The sequence below is a fragment of the Euprymna scolopes genome, chromosome 13 (assembly GCF_053919585.1).
Source record: "Euprymna scolopes isolate OS-2025 chromosome 13, ASM5391958v1, whole genome shotgun sequence".
In the NCBI taxonomy this organism is placed as follows: domain Eukaryota; kingdom Metazoa; phylum Mollusca; class Cephalopoda; order Sepiida; family Sepiolidae; genus Euprymna; species Euprymna scolopes.
This window is the reverse complement of record NC_136494.1, coordinates 64399063-64422852: the sequence shown is the minus strand read 5'-3', so window position 1 is coordinate 64422852 and position 23790 is coordinate 64399063. Positions and strand designations below refer to the sequence as shown.

At 33.9% G+C, this 23790-nt stretch overlaps 1 protein-coding gene across 1 annotated transcript in view; it reads right to left on the bottom strand.

Annotated features, from left to right (window-relative positions):
- Positions 1-23790, bottom strand: part of LOC145292051 (dynein axonemal heavy chain 5-like) — a 579775-nt gene that overhangs the window by 236822 nt on the left and 319163 nt on the right. Inside the window, exons 47-48 of the mRNA XM_080138079.1 lie at positions 14390-14506; positions 9371-9511 (exon numbers count right to left, since the gene is read on the bottom strand). Of these exons, the coding sequence (XP_079994205.1) occupies positions 9371-9511; positions 14390-14506 (258 nt within the window). The remainder of the gene's footprint in view (positions 1-9370; positions 9512-14389; positions 14507-23790) is intronic.

Below are 23790 nucleotides of genomic sequence, written 5' to 3'. Positions count from 1 at the left end.
TGTTTGTTTAAAATAGACATTTGTGGAGGTTATTTACGGGCGCCGCTCCTGTGGGTCGATGGGTAGAACTGGTGACCATCAACGCGATGGGTCTAGATCAATCCTTGGCTTGGGAAAGGTGTTAGTCCAGCCGTAGATGAGTTGTGATACAACGAAACAGTACTGTATGCGAATAACTATATATATATATATATATATATATATATATATATATATATATATATATATATATATATATATATATATATTTAAATAGAATTGTAGAAGGCGGTACAATGCAGAAGTAACAGAAAGACACAGGCTGAAGCAGGTGAGAAATTTATTAATACAACTTATAAATACATGTGTACATATTCATATTTCATATACGCAGTATATTTATATTTGCACAGTGATTACCTGGGAAAGTCGGTCTGGTGGTATGTCCGTGTAATATGATATTTCGAGAAAGATCTCTTCGTCAGATATTTACTTGACTTTGACAAACGTGTTGTTGTAAGCAGTAACTATACCGCAGAAAATCATCGCTCGGGACTTGTGGGTAGTGTATGGTTAGGGCTTTTTTTTCTTAATTCTTATTTTATATTTCTAAATTATTTATTTTATATTATATTTTATTTTATTTATTTGTTTTATATTTTTGTAGTTTTCATAATAGTTTATCTTTGGTTCAAACGTGTTGTTGTAAACAGTAAATAGTAACAGTATCGGGCTAAATAATTGTCCAGACATTGTTGGTGGCTTTTTAATTTAATATGATTGAGTTTGTTTGTTTTTCTTTTACTTATTTTTATTTTTAATTTATTTATTTATTTTATTTATTTATTTGTTTTTTTTTATAGTAGTTTATGTTTATATTGAGGAGATTTAATTAACTAATTTATTTGTTGTTTGCGTTTCTAAGTTCTGTTTGGTGGTGGTGGTGGGCGTAGACTTAGAATAAGTCGGTTGGTCAAGGGAGACTACTTGATGGGTTGTTCTAAGGGGGATAATCGTTAACGATATTTCTTCTCAGATGTATAACGTTGCATTACTTTTTGTGTATTTATTTGTTTGCTTATTTATTTTATTTTAGTGATATTGTTCTCATTCCGGGGGTATTTTATTTAATTCGTTATGTAGTGTATATATACTCATTTATGGATTCTTGTATCTTTAATTCAATTATATAGTAACTATAATTATTTATTTATATATGCAATGTGTTATGACGAAGTGGTTAAAGTTATTTCGAGAGTTTTAGTAAAAATTTTATTTTTTTTTATAATGTATTTATTTATTTGAGTTAACTTGGATTTCTGTTTTTGGTGTATTATACCTTATTGTTATTTGCGGTTAGGTTTATTCGGAGAAATCAATTGGGTTATATTGGGGCATATAAACTTATAGATTTGCATGAGTCATATACATGTAGCCGTGTAGCCCACATGCTCGCACCATCTAATTCATATATCTTAGGTTTGCTATTTAATTGTTAAACATTGTTATTATTATTAATGTGTAGTAATCTTGAATAGGGATTACTTATTTATTATTTTGTTTGTTTATTTATTTTGGTTTATTTTAATTTAATTTTGGATTTATTTTTTTTATTTGTTTTATTTTGTTTGTTTATTTATTTATTTATTTATTTATTTTTTAATTGTATTATACAATGGTGGGATGGTGTTCATTAAGTTAAGAATGAAGAGCCTAATTCATGTCGGCGATTAATCTTGGGATGTAATTTGGCAATCAGGATTGATTCTTTGATACGAAGGTTGCCAACATTGCGTTCGGTGGCTAAAATATCTACTCTGATGGATTTGTTAGTTGCCGCATGTGTGAAGGTGTTTGCGAACAGAAGAGGCTTGTGTTTGTATGTGTTCTTTTACTCTAATGTGCAGGTGTCTCACTGAGCTACCGACGTATGATTGGTCACATTTGGTGCACTGTATGCGATATACTGTGTATGTACGGTGGCACATGTTAGTGGTGTTCATCGGGCAGTTAGTTAGGGTGCAGGGTACGTTGCTTAGGTGGGTTTTGCGTTTTGACAAATGTTGTCATAGTGATGGCCCAGTGTGTATAAGTTGTATGTCTAGACCCTCTCTGTATATATATATATATATATATATATATATATATATATATATATATATATATATATATATAAGTATCCTTGTCTCTCCCAAACTCCTCTCTGAATATTTGATCTACAGACTTGAAATTTGATATATAGGGTATTTGGACCGCTTTCAGTTTGGTGTTGAGCCAGGAAAACTTGTTACAAAAGGTCAAAGGGGTCAAAATTGAAAACAAAACAGTTTACCTTGGCAAGATAAGTTGAATAAAACATTACTCCTGCTGTTACTTTTGCACATGCGCAAGATTAAACATCCGTAGCTCAGTCGCTTAATTTTTAACTCTTCATATCCATCTGTCGGTAGTTCAAATGGTAACGATGCTGGAGAGATAAATAACGATTACGGCTGGGCTGTTAAACCTTCTGGTTTCAATTCTAGCGGATGGTGCCCAAGTCATATTTTTTTTATAACTTTTGAAATCATTATTATATATTGGATAATAATCAATAGAAAATTGGCTCTATCATAAAAAATTGGAAATCTGCATTAAAATATAATATTTATGAGTATTTTACGACCGGGCAATGCCAGGAGCCTGCTAGTATATATGTATATATATATATATATATATATATATATATATATATATATATATATATATATATATATAAGCCTGGCTGATGGATGATTATTTGAGAAGGCTAGGTATGTATCATATCAAAGCTGTATGTATCATGTCGAGTCATAGAAGTTTCCAAGTTGTTATCTGTGAATGCATTAATTCACTGGAAGACATGCATCTAGGAGAAGTAAAAACTCTGATGTAAAAATCTGTGGTCTACTGTATATTCTGTTTTGTGTCAATCATCTGCACCGACAAAGATTAGCAGTAATACCCAAAAGTGTAGTTGGTTCTACACAAAGCCTTCACCACTATAAACAAATCATCTGTGTGGATTTCTGAGCAACATAGTTGTTGTGGCGGAAGCTCACACGTCGAAATCGACGGGAGAATCCATCATGTATATATCTACAGAATAACTGTTTCACTATACCACAACTCTTCAAACTGTAATCAAACCTACGGTCACTAGTTGACTGTTGGTGATTCTAACCATTTTGTCGTCAGGCAAACATCGTTAGCAAGTGAAATCTCAATGTTTATATAAACATTGCCACTTACCGCTATGTATAAGGAGCATTCATTTACCTTAATAATAGTTGGCGATATCACTTACCACAGTACTCAACCCAATAAATAAGAGGCATATATAGTGATTCACAGACAGACTGTTTTGCTGTATCACAGCTCTTCGGTATCGGTGAAAAAAATAGGCAGTACTACAATCCCACAGTTTTAGCATTACATACTTTATGAACAAATGAAGCATTTCAAGTGTTCGTTGGATCAAGTTTACACCTGATTAAGTTTTGGCCCAAAGAATAAGATATCCGTCCAACTTGAGAACGATCTGTCTAGACTAGCCAGAAAGATTCTTCTAAAATGATTTCGAAGAATCTTAGCCACCGAAAAACTGAACAAGGTACAAGACAATGATTTAACGAATAAATTACCAAACTGACTTACATAATTTTAATATAATTAGGTAGCTCTGTCTCCATTCAGTATATGGCAGTGAATCTCTATTAGAAAATTTAACTTTGTAAATAAACTAATCTCTTAATATTTATTAATCACTAACAATTAGAATTATCAAATTTTAATGGCATGGAAGAGAGAGAATGAGAAAGAGAGAGGGAGAGAGGGAGATAGATAGATAGATAGATAGATAGATAGATAGATAGATAGATAGATATGTCAGTCGGGGTTTCTTGTCAACAGGCGTAAATAGCATTAGGTCTGTCAAATCTATATTTGATTATACCTAGCAAATGATATACAGAATCTTCTATTCATGTTACTCGCATAATGCTAATGAAATAATCATCCTCTTTTTATTGAATACATATCCGGACATATAATTCTTTTGATAGACTGCTTACTTACATTGAAAAAGCGATACAATAAAGAATATTTTGTTGCAAGACAAAATATGCAATTACAAATACTCTCGGGACTGCTAGTGAAACATATTGTGTTCAAATATTAACAGTGGATGTATTTTCTAAAGAAGATTTAACGAAATTTAATTTTTGACATATGTGCACTAACATTTCTTTTTTTTTTTTTTTTTTAAATATGTCGTTATTTTTAAACAAAACTCTATAACTTTTCTTTCAATATTCAAAGTTAAAGAACAATAACCAAAACTGAGAAGGCCTCCAGAGTACTACTAAAACGATGCCTTCCAGAGATCTCTAACAGAGAAAATATAGTCAGCTTTTTGGCTAGTATATGTGCTAATACTGCATTTCATATTTTTTTTTCCTCTCAGTCAGTGGAGGAGAAATTCTTCTAGACTGAGGCAAGTTTTATCGTTGTCCCAATCCAGAGGAGTTCTATTTTGGAGAGCTAGAATTTCCCATATTATAAACCGAGCTTGCGTCTATGTCCTCGTGGGTAGGCAAGTAAATAGTCACACACCTTTCGTCCTTTATATATATAAATTACTGTATTAAAAAAGACAAGAAACATAAAGCAGAATATAAAATGGTTAAGACCTTATGAATATAAAATAAAGAACATACCCAAGTTAAACATTGAAAAGAAAATAGAACAAGACATCTATGCAAAAGATATGTGCTCGTGAGAAAAAAAAAAAAACGAATATTTGTAAGATTTAATTAAAATTTACAGAGAATATATAAGTTCAAGAATATTGAAATGTTACATTATTCATTTGCAAAAACTTAAACTGAATATTAATTCTCTGAAACTAATTTCAAAAGTTATTTTCATTACTTTATAAAAAAATGTATCGATTGTTGGAGAATATAAAGTAGTTTTCAAATGTGTGGTAAATTTAAGCTTTTTTCTCTCAGGCGCATTGCTATATGAAGTTAGCTATGTGTATATGTATGTGTATATCTTTCTATGTGTAAGATTCACTCATAAACTAATTAACTGATCATTATGAATTTGGGGGCACAACTGGTAGAGGTATGGGATCGAAATATGGACTATATTTAGTTTAATTTAGTTTTATGCAAAGAGCATGGAAGCCCTTCATGAAAATTAAGATACCATCGACTTTTGTAAATTTTCAGTTTTTTTGGAGTAAAGATTTTTTATGGTGTATATAGTGGACACTATCTCTCGATTTTAAAATTCATGTATATCAGATTTACATTGAAATTGATCCATAGTCATTAGACACTAATTAAGTGAGATTCCCTGATATTTTTAGGACCTCTTAAGCTTACGTCTTAAATTGTAGACATTTCTAGAATCAAAATCATATCGTAGAGTTGGATCAAAATTAAAATAAGGATTCTAGGCATATGATTTAGTATCATTAAATCATAAATTTAATTTTCGAAAGAGAACATACAAGAGGTGCAAAACTGTTCTATTTGATGAATTTCTATTTAGAAAGCCATTCTTAACCCGAAAGAGTGGAGACTTTACATTGATATAGCGTGCTAATAGTCATTTTCTGTTAAACAATTTTTCTTGATATCATTTTATGTTACTACATATCAAATGTCAACAAGGCCGCTGGAAAAATGGTGGGATCTTTCTATCGATCCAGTAGATATCTCACTGCTGATGCAATTCTCTATCTATATAAGAGCCAGGTACGTCCAAGGATGGAATACTGTTGCCACATCTGGGCAGGAGCTGTTAGAAAGGACTTGTCCTGCCTTGATAGAGTTCAAAATAGACTACGTAGCCTCGTAGGAGATGTCCTTTTCTCTTCCCTGCAACCTCTGTCTCACAGAAGAGATGTTGCGAGTTTGTCTTTGATGTATCGTTATTTTCATGGAAATTGTTCGACTGAGCTTCAATCTATGGTCCCCCCTCGCAAAACTTTCACAAGAAACACTCGTCTAGCTGTAAACACTATCAATAATTCCCCCCACTCTTTATCTGTGCCTAAACCTAAACGTAGATTCCATGAACAAAGCTTTTTTATTAGAACTGCACGCCTGTGGAATTGTCTTCCGTTTTTCTGCTTTCCGGCTGACTACAATATGGTTGTCTTCAAGTCTAACGTAAATAAGTTCTTGATGAGCCGTTCCATATAAGTTATCAAATTTAACAAATTTTCATTACTAATGATTATTATATTGTCCAATTTCTACTGTACACTCTTTAACCCTTATCCTTGAGTGGCCTCTTGGCCTTGATAATGTGTTGATACCTATGAAAAAAACAAAAACAAAAGAAAAAGTCCAATGTGAACAAGTTCTAATTGAATCGTCCCCCTATATAATCCAAGTTACAAAATTCCCACTGTTTACTATGCTAAAATCACAATGATTAATGTATACCTATTAACCCTTATCCTCGAGTGGCCTCTGGGCCTTGATAAGTGGTGACACCCATGTAAAAAAAAAGAAAAAAAAAAAGAAATACTTGTCATAAACCTTATAAATTTTAACATTTTCGGTTCTCTCATGATATTCTTCATCGTTCAACTGACCAATCTCATTAATCCTTATCCTCTAGTGGTTTTTGGGCTTGATAAATAAAAAATAAATGACACTGGGCACAATGAAAAAACTAGGGGTTAATTCAATAAAAATTTAATTAAATCATAAGAGGTCAATAGGGAAACTAGTGAACGTAGAGAATAGTTAACACTCAAGAACTCGTGGACCAGAAAGAAACAAACAAAAACATGATTTGTGTTAAACGCATTACTATGACATTCTGGTGCATATTCAGTGTACAACCTTGTGTTGGCATCTTCCGACAGGTTACGTAAATAGCTGGAAAAAGCCGATGCGAACACTGCCAAACTATTAATTCAAAATGATGTGTTCCCTCTTCATTTAGAACAGCTTTCTAGTTAGAAAGCCATTCTTAAGAAAAGGGTGAATTTGACGTTGATATAGCGTGTTGGGAGCCATTTTCGGTTTAAAAAATGTCTCTTGAATTAATAGATTTTCATGCTTCCATTTCAACTTTTTGTCTTCATTGGTTTGGCATCTTACATAGCCTGCAGGAAGATGTCGACACAAAGTTGCTGGAGATTGGGTTGTACACTGAATAAATACCATTTTACCATAGCAGTTTTTTTTACATTGGTTTGAAATATTTTGGGGTTTTACTTACTGACTATTTCAAAAGAATCACTTAATTTTAAGAAGATTACCAATTTAAAAAAATAGAAAATATTTGTGTAATGTTTTTTTTTTATTTGTTTTTGTATTTTACTAATGTATCACCGCTTATCAAGACCAAAAAGCCACTTGAGCTTGAGGGTTAATGAAATTATCAGTTAGTGATGAACAACATCTTGAGAGGATTGCAAATAACGGTGCTAATAGTCAAAGTTTGATTATGTGAGCGGTCCAACAAAAAATTGTTTACATTGAACTTAAAAGTGACCATGTGGCATTTTGAAAGAAGTCACATAGTATTGCAATCGGGAAATGATAAGTTCTTGGAAAGAAATTTTGTTCATCGAAATTCTGTTTAGTTATAGGTAGATACAGGAAGAAAGGAAAATTCTTTATGATATTTGTAGCTGTGGATTTTGCTGTGAACGTTTTAGAGAGGAAGGGACCAAAGACAGAAGCTCAGTCGAATAGCTTCCATGAAAATAATAACAGTGGAGAACGACTAGAAACATCTCTTCCAGGATAAAGTGGCAGCAGGAAAAGGGGAAGAGATCATTTCCCACTAGAATTTGAAGTCAGTTTTGTAATCTATCAAGTTAGGAAAGCATGTTCTGAGCAGCACCTTTTCAGATGTGGCAACAATACTCATTCTTAGCATAATGTTACACACATTTTCACACGGGACCCACATGCAGAGGGGACCATGGGACCTACGTCGCAGAGGAGACCAAAAATAATTTGAATTCAATTTTTCGTGTTTTCTCCACAACATTTATTTCCAGGTACTTTCCCGAATAAACCATGATCTTGCTCCTTCTCTCTTACCTCTGTCTTCTTGAACGTCATCCTCGTCTCTAACATGATCGTCGATCTACACACACACACTCTTTTTGTAGTTTTTCTTCATACACAGCTCGGCATTTGCATACATGCATCTGTGCTCTCTTACATCAGAGCATATTTGACTCGTATATAGGCATAAGATTGTGTCAGGAGTTTGACACTTTCTGGAGTGGTAGAATGATCCAACGATTTTTTACATGATCGATCTTAAAATAATCGATATATCTATAAAAGTGAATGTGTCTGTGTGTGTGTCTCTGTGTGTGTCTGTGTGTCTGTGTACATTTCCCTACCCAATAACTCTGTCAATTTTAAGTCTGCAGACTCGAAATTTGATATACAGAGTATTGAGATTTGGGAAAATCTTTGTGATCGGTTTTCGGCCTAAAATTTGTCTGATAAGGGGTCAAAGTTCAACGATTTGATCTTTGAGAACTCTACCAAACTTCTCTGACAATTTTGGGTCTAAACCCTTGAAATTTTAGATATAGGTTCCTTGGACATGGATCTAACTTAATAACTTGATTTGAGCTCGACAAAATAAATGTTAAGGGGTCAAATTTTTTAAAAATTGACCGTCAAAAATAAATGCTATGGATCAAATTTTTAAAAAATTGACCGCTTTTTTTTTTTTTTGCTCAACATACACCTCCAAACACCCGGGCAACGAAATGCTAGCCGATAATAAAAATATAGTTGATTCTTTACAATATTTGTAGCTATAGATTTTGCTGTGAATATTTTAGAGGGGGAGGACCACAGATAGGAGCTCAGTCGACCAGCTTCTATGAAAATAATGATAGAGACCAGCAACGTCTCTTCTAGGATAAAGTGACTGGAGGAAAGGGAAAAGATCATTCCCACCAGATTTCTAAGTCGATTTTGTTAAATTAGGAAAGAATGCTCTGAGCGACACTTCACCAAATGTGCAACAGTACTCCACTTTAAGACATATTTGACTCTTATATAGATAGTGGATTGTACCAAGTGTGATGCACTTTCTGGAGCAGTAAAATGATCCAAACCATTTTACGATTGTTAACCATTTAAAAGGAAACATTTTTTTTAAATTACCTTTTTCTATACCCATAACTTCGGTCATGTCTGATCGATTTTTCACACAGTTTTCATTATTGCAATATATATTCGATTGTTCTTGATTGTTTGCCGCTATTAAAAAACCTAAGCTTGCCCAAATAATATGTGCTCATTCTCAAACGGGTATTCCATCTAGTATTAATACATATAAAAAAAAAATTAAAAAATCTTACTTGTTCACCAATAAGTAAAACGGCTTTCCCTTGTTTTGAAATGCAATCTATCAGGAAGTCTGTCCTTACATTGTCCACATTGGGTACCAGAATTGCAGTGTATTCAGGGCTGGAATCCGATGGATATAAATAAGAGGATACCTGAAACAAAAATGATTTGATCAATACAGGATCAACGGCATCGATGGAATAAATTCATCTTTTTATTCAAATTCGACTTTTTAATATTGCACGATTCAAGATGTCTTTATTACTGTAGCTCAAAGTTCTCAAACACGTCACCCATGTGCTGCATGCGACCAAGGGACCGTCCCTACTTACTTGCTTTCCGAAGAGATAAGAGTTACACACAAGTTTAGTTCATTAGTATGGGAAAAATCCAGCTTCTCAAAAAAGGAACATCCTGGATTGGAATCAAAATATAAATTGCTCCAGTTTAGGATGTCTATTTCACTGACTGGAAGATGAAGTGTAATGTTAGAACAGATACTATACTTCCACAAAGCGTCTTTCTGCAGCTTATGATAAACAGCCTTTGTAACCACTATTTTTCTAAAATCTTAATCCAATATATAAAGTTAAATCAGTCTCTTTATCATTTCTTTTTCATCGATAGCTTTCTTCATACAAAATCAATATTTGATTTGGGTTTGTCAGTTTTTGTGAATCGTCACGGCATGCTGTTAAACATGTAATTCGATTCAGAAAATACTTTACTTGGATTGGAATTATTTTCATATGGACGCCATCTTAAAAACATGGAACAACTCTGTATTCATTAATACAGAGTTACTTATGCTTATTTGGATGAAAATAATATTTTGAAAAAAAAAACACAAAAAAAGAAAATAAAACAAACGGTATGATTAAAAAAAGTAAGTAAACAAAACAAATTGCAAGTACAACACTGGGAGATACAGTTAGAAGTTTAATAAATTTATCTCTTATGCATTGCATACTTTTGTATAAACCGTGGTGAATTTAGACTATCTCTAACTGCATACAGGCGGTCAATTAAAATTCAGCAAAGTCTATTATCTTTCCTATTCAAGAAAGTAAAGAACACACCACCGCCACCACATAAACCCTTTGCCCTTTATATTATAGGTGGTTGTTCTGTGCTATTAATTTGTGTATTTGAAGCACTACCTTCTGAATTGAATTTAAAACTTAAATAGCACAACTCCTACTATTTGAATTAAGCTAAACTTTCTTTCATTTTAAAATTTTGTCCTGTGGGAGTATCCTCTGCAGCGATCATTGTATTTAGCTATCCACACACACACACACGCGCACACACACACACACACACACACACACACACACACACACACACACACACACACACACACACACATCTTCTTGCATATCCATTTACACACCCTAGCTAAAACAGGCATGTGTATTCAATTTCTCCTTACATAGAAAACATCTATTTCACTGAGGAACGTTCCTTGGACACTTTGAAATCTCATTATTCTTATCATTCATTATCTTAACAAGTTGTGGAATAAAATTAATTAACTTTATAAAGGTAGACTTTCGCATTCATACGTTCACACGAAAAAATACTGTTTAGCCACTTTGTAGAGTGAAGAGCCATGAAAAATGCTATGCGAGACACACATAATCTTCTGTACACTTAGCAAAATGAAGCAGCACTCATCCTAGGAAGGTTGAACTGACTTCCTTTAAAGGAGCAAGTTTCATTGGAATATCAAATTCACAACTGATTTCCATTTATATGTATATCCCCGCTAGGGGAGATGATGACGGTAGGATTTCACAGTTCTTACAGGAAGGTGTTACCATTCTTTTATTTCCAGCACCTGATATTCCAAAATGGTCACCCATCTCGTACTGACCAGACTCAACATTGCTTAACTAAAAAGAAGCAGTGTGTCAACGTGATTTTGTGGTATGCCCAGCAAAGCACACATATGATGCTTACCAAAAGCAATTTGTACATATATACATATAAACGTACACGATGGCAGTCTAAAAAGAACATGCACTCTCTCACTAACAAAACAAACACCATACACACATATTACTCTTCATGTCTATTCCCATTTATACACACACGAATGCAAATGCTGCCAGCCAAAATGAAAATGTCTGCTCAGTTTCTTCTTAAACGCACAAGACGTCAGCCCAAATGAGCATATTTACTCATTATCTAGTTAGCTTCATCAGAACGTTCTCGGGTTCTTTGAACTCTCATTTTTATGAACACTTTATTTGGTATTGTCTTGATTTGAATTATTTTTTATGCATAGATTTTTTTCATTCTTACATTCGATATTACATTTTCCCCCTCTACTATACTAATTTACACTCAAGTTAACGCTCACGGTGCCATCCAAAATGAATCCGTGTATTCAATTTCCAATTGGAAACAAGACACTTATAATTCACCAAAACATTCTCGGATGCTTTGAATTCTCATTTTTTACGAAAACTTTATTTTGCATTGTCTAGTATTGAATTATTTAGTATGAATAGATTTTTTTCAGTTTTTTCATTTGATATTGTCCTGCCTTTTACAAACTAAACACTAACATATCTCACATTATTATTTTACTGAGCTGTTTCTAAGATATTTTCATTTTATTTAACTCAATTTTATGTGGACTCGCTATCTAGTGTGACATTCACTCTCAGCGAGTTGGACAGACTTCTTCTGAAGGAGAAAGTTTCTAGAGATGATTAAATTCACAAGCGTTTTCCAGGCACGTGTATATCTTGACCAGGGAAGATGATGATTTTAGTTTTTGCAGTTTATTACAGGGATTGGCCACCGTACTCCCACACAAGGCCGATATTCTCAATTGGTCACTCATCTGGTACTGACCAGTTGAATGGCACTTAATTTTAATGATCTAAAAAGAACTGCTGTGCCAATGTGATTATATTACGTTACATTATTACATTACATTACGGTCGTCTAATTCTTTTACTATTGTATACAGCTGGTCAGCGTTGCCTTTTTGAAACGTTATAAGTAGTCAGTTCAATGGCTAATATCTTCTTTCTGTAGCAGTCGCTGTAGATGTTCTCTTCTTTTTGTTCTTTGTGGCTGTTATAATTGATGCAAGTAAAACAAACAGCAATTACTCCATTGCCTGCTCTGGACTTCATTTTGGTTTCCATTTGATTTATTCAGCTTATTTTTACAGCAAACACAGTAATAAGATTATTTAAGAGGAAGAGGCTAAAAAAAGATCTTGTTCGCTTTGATATCAAACACCCAAAAGGCAGGATCTATCTCACCTCTTTGTCACCTCACTTGCTACTAAATTGCAGTTTTTTTGTACACAAACTCTAACTTCTAATGAAACTAGCGAGGGGTACCCGGCGTTGCCCGGGTGTTTGTAGGTGTGTGTGAAAAAAACCCAAAATGTGAAAAAAAAAAAAAACGAAGCCTTGACGACGTGCGGTTGGAAAATAGTAAAGTGTGAAAAAAAAAAAAACAGGTGCGCGTTTTTGATTGACGTGACGGCGATAGCTATTCAGCAGTTAGCATTTTGTGCGGGACAGTTTTTAATGAGGTCAATAAATCGGTTTGTTTGTTTTTAAAAACTCGCTCCCTGTTTATTTGGGGAAGCGTCTCGTCTCGAAATGAAAGCTACCGTCTGATATGACGAAGCCGACATTGACCAAACATTACTTAGCTCTATAGAGACCACTGGCTTTCGGCCAGTAGGTATTTATTTGCTCCCCCACCGAGCAAATTAGGCACAAGGCCAATTTTTAATGTGAGGAGTGAAGGGAGGGGGAAGGGAAAAAGGGGACCAGCTTCCGAGAGGTGGGAAATAGGAGCTGGTTAAAGGTCAGGCATGTGGGGTTGCCCCCACATCTGGTCTTTGCTTGCAGTATCTGTCGGGACAGATACTACACTTTGATCTTGTCGCCCGGGCCCCGGAGGGCGCGCAGGCCAGTGTGGCCTTCGGCCAGTAGGTATTTATTTGCTCCCCCACCGAGCAAATTAGGCACAACGTCAATTTTTAATGTGAGGAGTGAAGGGAGGGGGAAGGGAAAAAGGGGACCAGCTCCCGAGAGGTGGGAAATGGGAGCTGGTTAAAGGTCAGGCATGTGGGGTTGCCCCCACATCTGGTCTTTGCTAGTCATAGCTGGTCTTTGCTAGTCATAGCTTGCAGCATCTGTCGGAACAGATGGTGTTTATTTGCTCCTCCACCGAGAAAATTAGGCACAAGGCCGATTTTTAATGTGAGGAGTGAAGGGAGGGGGAAGGGAAAAAGGGGACCAGCTCCCGAGAGGTGGGAAATGGGAGCTGGTTAATGGTCAGGCATGTGGGGTTGCCCCCACATCTGGTCTTTGCTAGTCATAGCTAGTCATAGCTTGCAGCATCTGCCGGAACAGATACTACACTTTGATCTTGTCGCCCGGGCCCCAGAGGGCGCGCAGGCCAGTGTGGCCTTCGGCCAGTAATTAGAGTCGAGTTTCGCTTTTTTTTATACCGAAAACCGAATGTAACGTGTGCCGATGCGGGAAATGTGAAATAATTAACGTTTGAAAGTCAATAAAATTAAATAGACAGGCGAGCTCCGTGGTTAACTGTGAGATATTACAATTTATAGATGATATAAAAAGTTTTAAGAAGTTGTGAACCGAGTGAGCGCTTCTCTGAAAGAAGCCTTTTGTGGATATCGAGGAAAAGCGTACATACATACATACATACATACATACATTTTCGCTTTTATATATATAGATTTCCTATTTTCTGCTTAGCTTAACCTTAAAATAAAAATGGAAAATTCTATTTTTAACATTATTTTTACACACCTGCATCCAATCTTGTTATATTATTCCCATCCACAGTTGATAGCATACTCATGTGCTGAGTGATTTGGTTTTCTGCGCTGCATGCATATCAAGGGTCAGTGATATATTCCAGAAGATAAATACAATGATGGGAGCAACAATCATCATTATAATTGAACTTCACTTATTTATTTTAAATAGGAAAATAAAGTCTTTAAAGAATGCAACACTTACCTTTTCTGACCAATGTTGCCAGGTTCCTTGTTTAGACACTAAATACTCAAAAATGGTGTCATCTCCAGTGATAGTTGGCAAAGATAAGGAACAATTGGTCTTCATAAATTCTTCCAGCTAAAAATAAAATAGAATTTGATATTGTTTAGAATGAGAAATATCATTAATATCAACAACTCACTTGGAGTTCTCAGACAAATTATCATCTATGATTGCTCACTGACAGTGATTGGTGGTATTCTCTGGAGTCTGAGTGACAACAAATCTCCTGAGATTTCTATTACCTCATCCTCTTTTAATAATCAATCTAAATAGTTTTGCATTATTGCAACAGCCTATTACAATAGATTTCTTGCTGGCAATGACCGTTGGCCTTTCTTGGGATTTGAGTGTCAGTATATGAAATAAAACAACCCAAAACACAGAAAACACAAACACTGACACATTCTGTAGATATCATTCATAAATGAGCTCTGGGTGCATGTATTACACACTCATGAAAAACGACACTCTAATCGTTAACGTCCACATTTGTTGTGACCATGTCCGTAAGTTGATGTCAGCATATCTCAGCCTCCTAAAACATATCACTATCTGTTTCAAGCCGCAACCTGCCTACAACTGTCGTCCACTGTTTCCAACTCATAGCTGTCCTCAACCGTTACAAACTCAAGATTGTCTGTAAACTGTCTCTAACTGTCGTAAACTGTCATAAAACTAACTCTAAATATAGTGACCTCTAAGCCTGATACTTTGTTCTAGTCACTGCCACATCTTGATTAACAATCCTATTTCAGCTGCCTCTGTGTTCCTTGGTGAACAACTTCTTCCCATTTTTGTTTCTACTAAACTCACTTCCTATACTTTTGTTTTGCTGATAAACTTATTTCCTCTTTCTGTTATAGTTTTTCCCTCTTTTTAACTTTTTGTTTTCGGGCTGGAGAAGGGTTCATTGCATCGCAATATCGCGTGATTCAGGTCGCTCTCTTACAATATTCTGCAGTTTTCCAGTTGTTCATTGCCCCCAGTTTTCAAATCCATCAATAGTAAACAGAATCAGACAACGATTGCTTTTATATGCTTCAAATCTGTATTGAACACAATGGAGTTTAAAATTAACTACTGCATTGATTTATCGAAAAATATATAAGTTTTCGAAAAGTCTTTAGACAATTTTATAAATTCATTCATTTAAGACGTGCTATCCAAATAATTATTTTTTTCGTATTAATCAGTTGTTATTAAAGTTTTAATAATATTACATTCTTTTATTATATAGAACTATACTAATGCTTTGAATAAAACCTTAATTAATTACTTTAGGTGTAATATTAATAATGTTTTAAAATTGTCTAAAGACTTTGTGGAGAACTGGTATAATATAGGCCAAACTATAAAGATTATACAATCGAATTTCCTACATGTTTTTATCTCAATCGATGGTTTCAGGGCTTATTTTTAAGCAAAAATTAAATACCTATGATCTGCCTAGCTAAATTGTCATTCTTGCAAAATGTAAAGTTCCTATGTACATTATACCTAAACTGGCTTAATGGATATTGTCATGAATTATGTAATCGGCTTTGCCTAGTTAAAATATAGTTATAGTAACTTACACAGATACTGTTAGAGAAGATAATGTAACATATTAAGAACCGTACGTCAATGGCAATTAAGTTAGCTTGTGTAAATTTTGACAAGGGTCACATTTAGTGCATGTCATAATAGCCTTAATCTTCAAACAGAATCGTTCGTAGAGACAGATGATGCAAAGTTAAGGCAGAAAGCAGAGGTTAAACGCTGTAGCCAAAACTTAGAAACAATGAAGCATGACGTCAGATTTTCTGCGTAGAAGGAAAACTAAGGTTGTAATATCAGTTTCTCTATAGAAGCTTTGCAAATGAGATACCGCCATTAATGCAGGAAACTTGTAATCTAAGGCAAATGTAACTTTGATGTCTGTCCATGTACGTCAATCATTTCAGTAAGTTAGAAAGTTAAATAATTAATAAGAAAACATTAGTTTTTCTCTGCTAATAAAGTCTCTCCAAATAAAACCATTTATGGAAATTCTCAGCGAATGTCTCCTTGTGTATTATTTTCTATATGAAAATAAAATAAGTTTATTGTATAGCAACCACTAGACGAAACTCAACGATGAAAAGAAACGTAAAACGTGTAAAAGACCAACAGATATAAGCACCCCACACGTGTGTATAAAGAACACTTCTCTTTTTGTTACTGAAAATATTGGGAGGTGACAGTGGTCAAGTGGTTAACCACATGACTGACGACCTGGGCGTTCTAAGTTCGAATCCAGTTCGTTCCACAAAAAATCACTTTTACTTAGCATGTTGGCAATAATTATAATTATTCTATGTCTTTCTAGAAAGAATTCTGAATGGAAAAATATCGGGACAACCAATGCCAACGATAGATTCATACGACATGATGATAATGGTTGAAAATGTTACAGGTATGAACCTATAACTTTTCCCCATCTATAAAGAAAAATGATAGAAATGAAGAAGAGAAAGAGTATTGAAACAGAACTTTAAACCCTTTAAAACCAGGATAGAACATCCGCAGGAATCTGCTGGTTCCAAATATGCCATCGGTGTTTTGGTTAAAGGTTAATTCGTTTTCCTGCAATCTCTTTCCTACAGAAGAGACGTTGCGAGCCTGTTTTTGTTTTATCGTTATTCCCACGGAAAGTGCTCATCTGAGCTCCAATCTCTGATCTCCCCTTGCCAATCTTTCACGATACAAACTCGTCTAGCTGAAACCACTGTCAATAATTTTCCCGACTCTTTAAATGTGCCTAAACCAAAATGTAGATTCCATGAACAAAGCTTCTTTCTTAGAACTGCACGCCTGTGGAACTCTTTTCCTTTTGTCTGTTTCCCAGCTGACTACAACTTGGTTGTCTTCAAGTAAAACATAAACAAATTCTTGATGAACAGCCCCCCCTTAAGTAATCCAATCTAGCAAATTTCCATTACTAACGACTACTACAATATTATCCCATTGATTACTGTACACCCAAATAAGTCTTATCCTCGAGTGGCCTATGGGCATTGATAAGCGGAGACTCCTATGTAAAAAAAATGATTCATGGACAAATAGTACCTATTTACAATGCCTCCTCACGGGACAGAGTTAGACACTAGGGTCGTTTTTTAACGTGGAGAAAAGGTACAAAAATAAAAATTGTCTCAGTCGTGAAGGATTTCTCCTCCACCGAAAGAGAACAAGAAATGAAAGTGCAGCATCTGAAGAACAGATACTACACTTTGATGAACAAATAGTAGGTATGGGCAAAAATGGACGTATAAAGATGGGAGACATAGTTTTAAAGGCCGATTTATCATAATATTTTGGTAGGTTTCCGACTACTTTTTGATTGTATTTGAAAGATTAAAGACTAAAGTTAATTTCCAAAAGGAAAAAAATATTTTTACACGTGAAAAAAAAAAAATATTATGAAAAATGTTTCCACGGCGAGCTAACCAATTCAGTTAAATTTTGAAGTTAAATAAATTCATTGTAAAAATCCTTTAAAAGATAAATATTAGTTTTCTGGGTCTATTTTAAAAAATAATTAGTAAAGTCCTAAGATATTGAATTGAATAATAAAAACCACCTTGTTTGTACAAAAAATAGCTTAATTAGCCTAAAAAGCGAGTGATTTTGCCATTTGCAAAATCACAATAAACAGAAGTTTTGTAAACACAGATTATATGGAAGCCCAAAATTTCAGCCAATAAAAAAGCTGGCTAAAATGACGTCATATAGGTAGGGGTGCTAGTTTTCTGCTTTCCCTCAGATAACTAGATATATTCCTATTGTAAACTTTGTATCATTTTTACAATTTTTTAATTTAATTATTTTTCTATGTTCCTGTTTTTAAATTAATTTTTTTTAATTAGATTATATAAAAATTAAGTTATGCCGAAAGTTTCACATTCATGCAAGCAAGGAAAATATTGAAATCTTACGTATAAAAATCATGCAAAACCTGTAATTTAAAAAAAAAGTAGAAATATTTTTTGCCATTATAATTTTTTTGCGTGAAAATATTAAATAAATAGAGCTTAATTCAATGATAATATCGGTAGTTCGAGAAATTAATTTTTTTTCGAGTTATATTGAATTCATTAATATGGACTGCAGGGTATTTTTTTTCGTAATGTTCTTCTAAAAATTAAATCATTTTTATTTTTTAATTGTTATAACTTACGATACTTTATTTTCATAAAAAAAGCAAAAATAAATTCATTATTTTTTTTTACTACAAAAAACCATAACTTTAGTAAAGGTGTTTTTTGTTTAAACAAAATAATACATTTCCACTAAGATTTAAATAAAAAAAAGTGAGTTCAATATATTCCATGATCATTATTTGATAAATACTGAAAATTTCATTAAAATTCGTTAATTTCTTGATTTTTAGTGAATAAAAATTCACCAAAAAATCAGAAAGTAAAGGGAGGGGGGGGTAAAAAATTTGTATACATTTTAAGCATCGGCATTCATTTTGCACATGCCTAACAAATAGACATACGTAATATTTGCTTTATATATAGACGATTCAAATATGACAAAATATAATGTCATTTTAAACTAACAGACATTTGGGTTTTATTGATGAGAAGTCAAACTAATATATTTGAAAGTTAAGTGATGCGTCCATTTGCATAAAATTGTTTCTTTCCCTGTAGAACAACATTTCTGCCTTTCATCAAATCAACATGATAAAGTGAAGCGTTGTCAAAAAGAATCAAAGCGAACACAGGAGGGGGGGGGAAGCACAGTTCAATAAACAAAACGAATCGCAGAATTCAATAAAAAAAGGAATGCTATATAAAAAATATATTATAAAGGAAATATTGATTAGATGTCATTTAAAACTAAGAGTTTTGGGAGGTAAACTGAAATTCAAAATCAATTGAAAAACATTTTTCAACGTTGAATTGGTCTGTGGCCCTAATTTGAAGAAAGGAAGTACGGATATATTTTCTAGTAAAGGTGAAACAAGGAAATTAAATCAGATTTTATGGAGAGAATTTATATAAAAATTACCAGACAATTCTAAAGATAAATCAAATTTATAGATGTGCAAACACACACACACACACACACACACACACACACACACACACATTATATATATATAGTAAGTTATAAAAATATATATGGGAATTAAGCTACACAGAATATTCCTTGTTTTATTCTCGTGAGAATTCGTCAAGCTTAAATCCGTATTCCTGTCTGTTTGTTTGTTCTTAATGACGTCATGATCAAAGCAGGTGACGTAATAAATGACGTCATAGCAGATGATGTCATTTATGACATCATAGCAAAGTTTAAAAAGGAGGAGGGCAAAAACATTTGCAAGCAACGCCAGGTATATATATATATATATATATATATATATATATATATATATATATATATATATATACGATGCTTCCATTCAGTTTTGTAAGACAAAGGATACCCTCTATAGGGACAACTGAACGTGTAATTGTGAGGCAAGTGTTGCGCAATATCCAGCCACACTTCTCCTAAAAAAAAAAATGTAATTCCTGAGATCGGTCATTTCCCTCTCAGTACGGACCAATCAGTCATGAGTAAGTTGCTAGAATCTGTTACAAACAGAGAAGTGGTCAACCACTTCAGCAAAAATAACCTGTTCAGTAACATACAATATGGTTTCTGTTCTGCGAGATCTACAACTGATATATTAACTGTCATATCACACAGGATTAGTGAATCTCTCAAATGGAGCTTCGTCTCTAGAGCAATAGCCCTTGACATATCAAATACTTTTGATAGAGTGTGGCATAAAGATCTACTTCACAAGATTATCAGCTATGGAATAGCTGGAAATGTCCCTTAGTTATTGAATCGTTCCTCTCTGACAGGCTTATAAGTGTAGTTGTTGATGGGCAGAAATCAAAAACTCATTATATTAATGCTGGCGTCCCTCAGGGTTCCATCCTTGACCAACTCTCTTCTTGATCTTCATCAATGATCTTCCAAATCACATTCTTGGATCATTCGTAGATATTTGTGCAGACGACATGCCAATTTATGGCGATACTTCAAAGGCCAGCAATGAGCAAGATCTTTCTGACTTCCTCTCTTCTGATCTTGAGAACATGGTGCAATGGGAGAAAAAGGTGGTTGTTAATTTTAATATATCGAAAGCTAAGCTTCTCTTCTTTCATCATAATCGCTCTGATCCCCATCATGCCCCAATTGAAATGAATGGCTCTCGTCTTTGGCAGGGTTCTGGGACTGACCTTCACTCCTGAACTAAAATGATAGACATACATCAAATCTATTAATTTATTTTATTGCGGACCATTATCCTCATATTTCTTAGTTGTAGTTTCATGACGTAATTGCTGAGAATGCAGTTGGGAGATTTTTAGTTCCTATCCTGTCATGGTTACCACCTGACGAAGGCCAGAGGAATAGTTGGTTGAAACGTCGTGAAACAACAAATAAGAAAGATGAGGATAATAATCCGCAACAAAATAAATTAATAATTAATTTTCATCTCAATAATGAATTCTAATTAAATAATATATATATACATCAAATCTGTTGTCAAGATTAGTGGAAAAATGATTTGATCACTCTGCCATTCCAGTAGGTATCTCATTGCGGATGGAATCCTCTATCTGTTTAAAGAGCCAGATTCGACCTAAAATAGAGTACTGTTGCCACAACTGAGCAGAAGCTGCTCGGCACATCTATCCTGCCTTGATAGAGTTACAAACCGGCTGAAACCTTCCCTTTCTCTTTCCTGCAACCTCTTTCTCCCAGAAGAGACGCTGCGAGCCTGTCTCTGCTCTATCGCTACTTTAATGGCAAGTGCTCGACTGAACTCCAATCTATGGTCCCTGTCTTGCCAAACTTTCACAAAAAACACTCGACTATCTAGAACCATAGCTCTATATAATTTCAGCAAACTCAAAGAAGGCATGATAATAAAAACAATTTCTTAATCCATAGATTTTCAAAGATATGCTCTTTTGATCAGAGCATATCTTTGAAAATCCATGGATTAAAGAATTTTCATTAATGCTTGTTTTATTTTGCTGAATCAATAAATGTTATAATTTGTTCAATTTTATTTTCATTGTTTATTTTTCATATGTTATATACTTTACGAGTTTATTATATACAAACGGTACAACAGGGAATAGTTTATAAAAAGTCCTTTAAATCAGTGTTTTCTACGAAACATGTCTTTTCATAAGAAGGACAGACAAAAACCAATTATTTAGCAAGCATAGATTTGCAATATTAATTTTAAATTTTTTTTTTCAAATTAATAATGTAAATAGATTCTTATGATATGGAAGTTTTGGAAGCAGTTCATGTGTTATAGTAAAATGAAACCAAGCATTGGATAAAAAAACAAATTAGTCTCTCTTACGGCGTTGATTGTATACACATTATCAGTATGTTAGAAAACTATCGTTCTATCAGTGTGGATATGAATTTAGCGTTTTCATCTTAGTTTTAGTGCGATAAATGACCCTTCTTTAAAAATGTACAGGATGAAGTCAGTCTTACATTCACAAAATTAATTATAGTTTGTTTTCTCACTCTTAAATGTTATAATGAACCGTCATACTTTCAGACTTTGTGATCATTACATTTGTGATCACAGCTACACGAAGTTTGAACTGAATTACATTGTTCTATTCACTTGATTTTTTTCAGCTAAAATTTCATCCCCTCCTGTGTTTCTATGTTCATGTGTTTAAAAGCTCCACATATGTATTGAAAATAATTTTTGTTTAACGTCAAACGTGCATTTATCTAAAACAACAATATCTTTTATACGTATTTGGAGCGTTTATAAATAAAAGTATATAAACATCAGAAAAATCTATTAGAATTACAATTTTGACACACACACACACATAATATCTATATATATACATATATATATATACACTTGTGCCCGATATTATTCATACCCCTCGGATCTTTGAGATTTCTATAAGAATATTGCTCAAACCAGAAGGTAGACAATATTAAAGGGATTTCAAACAATAAATCAAGCATAAGCATTTAATTTAAACTCAACAAATAAATAAATTATGCAAGTTTGAAACATTATACAAAGAAAAACAATAATGGCACTTGTTCAAAATTATTCATACCTCTCTTACTAATAGTCAATAGCATGCCCTTTATTCTTAATAACTGCCTGTAACCGTTTTGGATATTTATCAACAAGGTTTTTACAAGCATCAACACTGATTTTTGACCATTCTTCAATGCAGTAGTTCTCTAAATCCCTCAAATTTCTAGGTTTCCGCTTTTTAACCTCAGTTTTCAATATGTGCCAGAGGTTTTCGATAGGGTTCAGGTCGGGACTCTGGCTAGGCCATTCCAAAACATTAATTTGATTATCCTCAAACCATTTCTTGACTATTTTGGCAGTATGTGTTGGATCATTATCCTGTAGAAGGACCCAGTTTGGTCCTAAATGGAGCTTCTCCGCATCCTGTCTAATGTTTTTCTGGAGTATCTCCAAATATTGCTCCTTCTTCATGGTTCCATCTATCTTGACCAAACTACCTGGACCACTAGCCGAAAAGGAGCCCCAAAACATTAGGCTACCACCACCATGTTTCACCGTGGGTATTGTGTTCTTTGGTTTGTAAGCTTCTCCTTTCTTCCTCCAAACATAAGAAGCATCCATATGGCCAAACAATTCAATTTTTGTTTCGTCAGTCCACAAAATACTTGAGAAAACTAACTCTGGAGAATTCACATGGGTCCTAGCAAACTTTAGACGGACTGCAAGGTGTTTTCCGGTGTGTAATGGAGTCCTTCTTGGTCTTCTTCCTTTCAGACCATTTTCATGCAGAGTCCTTTGCAATGTTTGCCTTGATATTTTTATGCCAGAAGACTCCAGATTTTCTAAAATGTCCTTAGTAGTGGTGGTTGGATTTGCATTAACACTTCTTACAATATTCCTGGTGGCTCAAGCAGACAGTTTCCTTTTCCTTCCTCTACCAATCAAGTTGTTTGTTGTGTGGTGGCTCTGGAATTTTTTGATGATGCTCTGTACTGTTGCTGTAGGGACCTCAAATTTCTTGGAAATTGACTTATAACCTAAACCATCCTTATGTGAATTCACAATTTTAATCCTAAGATCATTACTAAGCTCTTTTTTCTTCCCCATTCTAATAATTTTTATTCTTTTATTGGTTTTCAGTTGATATCATTTTAATTTCTGAAAAATGCAAAAAACGAAATGAAATTAATCAAAGGTTGTATAAAAGCATTCAAATTAAGAATCTAACAGGAAACACACAGTCAGAAACTCGATTAATACTGAAAAAATAAGGGGGTATGATTATTTT